This window comes from Tachysurus vachellii, chromosome 23 (assembly GCF_030014155.1).
Source record: "Tachysurus vachellii isolate PV-2020 chromosome 23, HZAU_Pvac_v1, whole genome shotgun sequence".
Lineage (NCBI taxonomy): Eukaryota > Metazoa > Chordata > Actinopteri > Siluriformes > Bagridae > Tachysurus > Tachysurus vachellii.
Window position 1 is genome coordinate 17,772,905 of NC_083482.1, and position 7,500 is coordinate 17,780,404.

General features: G+C 39.1%; 3 protein-coding genes across 6 annotated transcripts in view; 1 reads left to right on the forward strand and 2 right to left on the reverse strand.

Moving 5' to 3' along the window:
• Window positions 1-4,190, reverse strand: part of cmtm4 (CKLF-like MARVEL transmembrane domain containing 4) — a 29,706-nt gene extending 25,516 nt beyond the window's left edge. The window contains exons 1-2 of one of the 3 annotated variants that reach the window (XM_060859404.1): window positions 3,421-4,190; window positions 895-1,107 (exon numbers count right to left, since the gene is read on the reverse strand). In XM_060859404.1, coding sequence (XP_060715387.1) covers window positions 895-1,080 — 186 coding nt within the window. In that variant the 5' untranslated portion in view covers window positions 1,081-1,107; window positions 3,421-4,190. Of the gene's footprint in view, window positions 1-894; window positions 1,137-3,389 lie in introns of all 3 variants that reach the window. The other 2 variants (XM_060859403.1, XM_060859405.1) reach the window with 2 other exon arrangements.
• cmtm3 (CKLF-like MARVEL transmembrane domain containing 3) overlaps window positions 1-7,500 on the forward strand; it is a 94,122-nt gene that overhangs the window by 32,578 nt on the left and 54,044 nt on the right. The gene's annotated exons all lie outside the window — the stretch shown is intronic.
• dync1li2 (dynein, cytoplasmic 1, light intermediate chain 2) overlaps window positions 6,095-7,500 on the reverse strand; it is a 12,217-nt gene continuing 10,811 nt past the window's right edge. For both annotated transcript variants that reach the window (XM_060859063.1, XM_060859062.1), the window contains exon 13: window positions 6,095-7,500. This exon is cut by the window's right edge. The gene's annotated coding sequence lies outside the window, so the exon portion shown is untranslated.

Consider the following 7,500-nt stretch of genomic DNA (forward strand, 5'->3'; position numbering starts at 1 on the left):
GAGAGAGAGAGAGAGAGAGAGAGAAAGAGAGAGTGTGTGTGTGTGTGTGTGTGTTCTTTTTTTAATAAAATTTGGAGGAGGGACAGACATAGAAAAATGCAGGTGCCTCCCTGCTGTCTGTCTGACTGTCCCGCTGTCTGTCTCACTGTCTTGCTGTCTGTCTCACTGTCCTGCTGTCTGTCTGACTGTCCTGCTGTCTGTCTCACTGTCTTGCTGTCTGTCTCACTGTCCTGCTGTCTGTCTTACTGTCCTGCTGTCTGTCTGACTGTCCCGCTGTCTGTCTCACTGTCTTGCTGTCTGTCTCACTGTCCTGCTGTCTGTCTTACTGTCCTGCTGTCTGTCTCACTGTCCTGCTGTCTGTCTGACTGTCCTGCTGTCTGTCTCACTGTCCTGCTGTCTGTCTCACTGTCCTGCTGTCTGTCTGACTGTCCTGCTGTCTGTCTCACTGTCTTGCTGTCTGTCTCACTGTCCTGCTGTCTGTCTCACTGTCTTGCTGTCTGTCTCACTGTCTTGCTGTCTGTCTGACTGTCCTGCTGTCTGTCTCACTGTCCTGCTGTCTGTCTCACTTTTGATAATAGTAATAAAAAAGTTCTAGCTTTACATATTTGTGTGATGAGGACAGAGTGATGAGAAGTGATTTTGGTTTTATAAGATGACGCCCATCAGACATGACAGATTACTTCACAGTGAATATTTTAGAGTTTGGACTTTAGATTGTAGTTAATGTTTATAGATGGCAGTAATTTTGACCATGTTAGTTACATTAGCATTAGCATTAGCCTCAAAGCTCCAGTACAGAATAAAAGCTACGACAGTAAACACACAGTGACGAATGATTGGGAGATAATATGAAGTTTATTACAGCGTAATTATTCTCCTGATCCTTGGACTCACCACTTCGACGATCTTCAGGATGCCGAGTTGTGACGTGAGGTAGTGTGGGTTCCAGCTCATGCTCCTGAACACACTCCGGGAGAGAACCGGCTCTGTGGTCGGCTGATACGGACTGTTCGCCCCCGACACCATCGCCGTGTTGGAGGCCTCGCCATCAAAACCTTCAGCCTCATCGCTGCTCCTCATCCTCCCACACGACCGAGGGGCTTCTCACTGATAACCAGAGTGTAGAGACTCAGGGGCTGAGAGACAGAAACAGTTCAACTGTCTGTGTTACACACCGGTGTGTGATATAAAACGTCTGTGTGTGATACAAAACGTCTGAGTTACACACCTGTGTGTGTTACAAAATGTCTGAGTTACACACCTGTGTGTGATATAAAACGTCTGTGTGTGATACAAAACGTCTGTGTGTGATGCAAAACGTCTGTGTGTGTTACACACGTCTGTGTGTGTTACAAAATGTCTGAGTTACACACCTGTGTGTGATATAAAACGACTGTGTGTGATACAAAACGTCTGTGTGTGATACAAAACGTCTGTGTGTGTTACAAAATGTCTGAGTTACACACCTGTGTGTGTTACAAAATGTCTGAGTTACACACCTGTGTGTGATATAAAACGTCTGTGTGTGATATAAAACGTCTGTGTGTGATATAAAACGTCTGAGTTACACACCTGTGTGTGATATAAAACGTCTGTGTGTGATACAAAACGTCTGTGTGTGTTACAAAATGTCTGAGTTACACACCTGTGTGTGATATAAAACGTCTGTGTGTGTTACACACGTCTGTGTGTGTTACAAAATGTCTGAGTTACACACCTGTGTGTGATATAAAACGTCCGTGTGTTACACACGTCTGTGTGTGTTACACATGTCTGTCTGTGTTACACACCTGTGTGTGATATAAAACATCTGTGTGTGTTACACACGTCTGTGTGTTACACATCTGTGTGTTATATAAAACATCTGTGTGTTACAAAACGCATGTGTGTGTTACACACCGGTGTGTGATACAAAACGTCTGAGTTACACACCTGTGTGTGATATAAATGTCTGTGTGTTACACACATCTGTGTGTGTTACAAAATGTCTGAGTTACACACCTGTGTGTGATATAAAACGTCTGTGTGTGTTACACACGTCTGTGTGTGATATAAAATTTCTGTGTGTGTTACACGTCTGTGTGTGTTACACATATCTGTGTGTTACACATGTCTGTCTGTGTTACACACCTGTGTGTGATATAAAACATCTGTGTGTGTTACACACGTCTGTGTGTTACACATCTGTGTGTGATATAAAACATCTGTGTGTTACAAAACGTCTGTGTGTGTTATAAAACGTCTGTGTGTGTTATAAAACGTCTGTGTGTGTTATAAAACGTCTGTGTGTGTTACACACCTGTGTGTGTTACACGTCTGTGTGTGTTACATGTTTGTGTGTGTTACAAAACCTCTGTGTGTGTTATAAAATGTCTGTGTGTGTTATAAAACATCTGTGTATGTTACACACCTGTGTGTGTTACATGTTTGTGTGTGTTACAAAACCTCTGTGTGTTATAAAACATCTGTGTATGTTACACACCTGTGTGTGTTACACGTCTGTGTGTGTTACATGTTTGTGTGTGTTACAAAACCTCTGTGTGTTATAAAACATCTGTGTATGTTACACACCTGTGTGTGTTACACGTCTGTGTGTGTTACATGTTTGTGTGTGTTACAAAACCTCTGTGTGTTATAAAACGTCTGTGTGTGTTACACACCTGTGTGTGTTACACGTCTGTGTGTGTTACATGTTTGTGTGTGTTACAAAACCTCTGTGTGTTATAAAACGTCTGTGTGTGTTACACACCTGTGTGTGTTACACGTCTGTGTGTGTTACATGTTTGTGTGTGTTACAAAACCTCTGTGTGTGTTATAAAATGTCTGTGTGTGTTATAAAACATCTGTGTATGTTACACACCTGTGTGTGTTACACGTCTGTGTGTGTTACATGTTTGTGTGTGTTACAAAACCTCTGTGTGTTATAAAATATCTGTGTATGTTACACACCTGTGTGTGTTACACGTCTGTGTGTGTTACATGTTTGTGTGTGTTACACACCTGTGTGTGATATAAAATTTCTGTGTGTATTACACATGTCTGTCTGTGTTACACACATCTGTGTATGTTACACACCTGTGTGTGTTACACGTCTGTGTGTGTTACACATGTTTGTGTGTGTTACAAAACGTCTGTGTGTGTTATAAAATGTCTGTGTGTGTTATAAAACATGTTACAAAGAGTTTGTTACAAACAGTGTTATAAAAATGTCTGTTCATGTGTGAAATAAATAAAAATCTTGAGATTCAGCTACAGTGGTGGAGGACAGAGATGGAGGGATGAAGCTGAAGATCTAACAGGTGGACAAAAGTGTGGATGGAGTTTTAGACAAAGGACAAATGGAGTGTAAACAGGAGACAGATTAAAGACTGAATCAGAGAGACACTTACAGGTGGAGATGAAGGAGATTAGAGACTCTACCTGGACACTGTAGCTGCTGCTGAGTGCAAATTAAAAAAAGTGAAGATGTTCTCAGTTCCTCGAGAGCTCCTGGGTTCGAAATGTCAGCTTCATGTTACTGTTTTTCTCCAGAATTGTGCAGACTGAAGCGTTTCAGTCCCTCAGTCTGGGGCATGACTCACAAACACACAAACACACAAACGCTCCGACTCTCTGACTATTTGACTATTTGACTCTCCGACTCTTTGACTCTCCGACTATTTGACTCTCCGACTCTTTGACTCTCCGACTATTTGACTCTCCGACTCTTTGACTCTCCGACTATTTGACTCTCCGACTCTTTGACTCTCCGACTATTTGACTCTCCGAATATTTGACTCTCCGACTATTTGACTCTCCGACTATTTGACTCTCCGACTATTTGACTCTCCGACTATTTGACTCTCCGACTATTTGACTCTCCGACTATTTGACTCTCTGACTATTTGACTCTCCGACTCTTTGACTCTCTGACTATTTGACTCTCCGACTATTTGACTATTTGACTCTCCGACTGTCCGACGCTGATGGTAAAAGCTTCTGATGGAGCTGGTGGTGTAAGTGATGCTTGTTGTTGTTATCGTGTCTCCGCCCTGCACAGTGTTAACGGTCCGGAAAAACTCCTCACAAACCCGGAAACCGGATTAAACCCAAAAACACGCCGTGTGTAAATCCTCACTGGGCTTTAGGGAATGTACAGAAGGCCGGAGTGTGTGTGTGTGTGTGTGTGTGTGTATGTGTGTGTGTATGTGTGTGACCTGCCTCCTCTAAAACTGACGTGGGTTGCCAAGTTGCACGTTTTTGGATATTTTGTTAAACTTTTAAAAGTTTCAACTTCTGTGTTTTAGCTTTTAGTGAAATAAAAAAAAAAATCTGTGGAAAATGATTCAATAATAATTTCAATGATCCATTAAAATACATACACACAATTTTGTTCAGTTTTGTTTTTATTTCGAATCAGGATGAGGTTTATTTCCAGATTCTGTAGAGTTTACATGGACTTTGTCTTGGTGCACAATAACAATAAAGAAGCAGCATAAATATAAAAAAGATTTGTTTAACCATAAAGAAAAAATGACAAAAAACAAACAATTTGAGGTAAATAAAAATAACAACGCTAATTGTACATTAATGCAAAATGTGCAAATATTCTATTAAAAATCTTACATATATTACAGCTGAGAAATGAGCAGTAAATCAGTGCAGGATATAAAAGTGGAGCTGTAATATAACAGTAATGAGTGTTAATGAACAGTGTTAATGTCCATGGTGGTGAATAACAGACCTGAATGTTATACAGTATTTATTAACCTTTTATAGTCTTTATTTAGTCTCTTTTTACAGTTTCATATGGAAACAATAAATTATAATAATTATTATTCTGAATGTTTCATTACAGTTGGCTGTAGTTTCTATTTTGTCACTTTATAAATTTATTTCCTCTTTGTTCATGTCATTATTATTATTATTATTATTATTATTATTATTATTATTATTATTGTTGTAATCCTTCTGTTTAATTTCACGACAGATGTGATTCCTAACTTTACTGCACTTTTATTTGTTTATACAGATGTTTGTTTATACAGATGTTTGTACAGATGTTTGTTTGTACAGATGTTTTGTCAGATTCTTCTCAGATTAGTCGTATTTATTCCTCATCTTTATATTTTTATAATGTTTGTACAGAAGTGAAATAATTTTGATGTAATTATTTGTTATATAGTTTGTCATTGTGGATGTGATCAATAAAGTTTGAATTAAAATGAAATTTTCTACATAACACATTTAACTTTTTCCCTTTAGACTCTGTGTATTAATTTACTTTTTCATGTCAAATTTCATTTCCTCAGATTTAAAAAAAACTAAATTTATGTTAATTTGATCTACAGGAGCAACACAGGGACAAAGTAACGTGGCAGGCTTTTGGACCCGGGGGACATCGGACACGGACCCGCGCCACACTATTGGTCAGAGAGATTTACTGGAGCCAATCTATTTGATCGTTGCTTCCCGTATGTTTGAACTTATTTGCATACAAGAAGGAATCGTGAATTTGATTGGTCGCGGCAGCGGTGATGTCATAATCGCTGCTCCGAGACAAGCTTTGTTGTAGAAAATGGCGGAGTGGCTGTTGCTAATGTAAACACAGACTCGGGTTGCCAGATTGGAGTTCAAAAACCCTCACAGTACCGACGTCATCTCTCTGCAGTTTTCTGTAAATAAACAATTACTAAGCAGCAATAATTAATGTAGCATTTCTGTTGTAATGTTCCATAGCCTTATATTAGCAGGTAAAAAAAGAAAATTATTCATTATATAAGAGACATTCTTGTGGTTCTGCTTTAAGACTGAAGATAAAATGTAATGAATTTATACTGAAAGGTTGGACATATTATTGTGGTCCATCTACAGACACTAGGGACAACTACAATGTTATAACTTGCTGAATGATGGTGTGATGAAGCAGAGTCACTTTTGTCACGTTGCAGTGCTTATCGTCCTCCAACTGCTCCTGTTACACGCCACCTGACACTGGAGACTCCTTCCATTAAATTACTGCAATGAAAAAACCTCTAAATTCTCATCCAAAAAACCATTTAAAAGACATTTCTAGAAGGAGGACAGAGACTCAGAATAAGGACAGAGACAGCAGTGGAGTCTGCATGATTTATTGAAGCTGTTTCCTTTTGCTTTATTGGCAGAAAAGCGAGCGACTCTGAGGATCCGTTATACTGCATCAGGAGAAAGGCTTACAGTCACACGCATGTAATACAGAGAAAACGTGTGAAAACCCGTTAATACAGGAAGTGGACTAGTGGGGAAGTGCTTCAGTTACACAGTACACAGCATCTTAAACTCCGCGAATAAAAAATCCTGCTCTATCTGACGTGTCTTAAACACCCAACAGATTTATTCATACAGGTCAATTTATATACAAAGCTCATTGTAAAAAAAAAAATAATAATAATAATAAAAATAATAATAATAAAAATAATAAAATCAAGGTTGATCTTACTGCACTGAACTCTGGAAAAAAAAAGGGAAAAAAAAAAACAAACATTGAAAGACTTCATTTAATCTGACATCAATAATGTCCTGCTGTTCAGCTAAAAGCCCAAACTCTGGATTCTCCTTTAACATGGAGACGTGTGGAAACGTGACAAACTGTTCACCAGTGAGGTGGACGAGACGCCATACACTGACACACAGCTGCAGATAAACTGGAGTTTAATAGTAACGCATTTTATTGGAAGTGCTTTAACAACTAAAATGTACATTAGTCCAGATTGTGTGCTTGAGAGGAAGAAAAAAATCTCCATCTTCATTCTTATTCAGAAAAGTAATAATCAGAAGAAGAATCATGCAAAATGAATACCAAATTAAAAGGTAGACCTTGTGGTCTCTTCCCTTAAAGAGACAAAAGTGATCGTGAGAGGATTCAGAAACGAACGCAGTGAGACAGACGAGTGAAGACAGAAGAAGTGCGAGAGATGGAATGATGATGAGTTCACCAGGTGGAGAAAAAAAAAAACACTAAACTGAAACACCACCTGGGATGTGTTTAGGATGCCACACACACACACACACACACACACACACACACACACACACACACACACACACACACACACACACACTCTCTCTCTCTCTCTCTCTCTTTCTTTGGTTCCAATTTTCCTTTTTTGTTTTGTTTTCCTCGGTCACGCTTCTTCTCAGACTCTCTGATTCTCACAAATAAAATCTAAAATAAACCTTTATAATGTACAATAATCAGATCTGAGATCATAACAAAAATAGAAAATGGAAGCATCATGAATCATTTCCCTACACGGAGCTGCTGTGGAACTATGAGGAATGTTTCCCGCTCGCTCTCCACAGACATTTAACACAAAACAGGATCAAGACCACGTTTAAAATTAAGAGTCTAAAGAGAAAATGTTTCACACTGAAATGACTTGAGATGCAGCTGTGTTTCAGTACGTCTCATCGCACTCCTCATCCACTAAATAATAACCATAACAAATCTTCATCACCACCACCATCATCACCCAGTGCTAG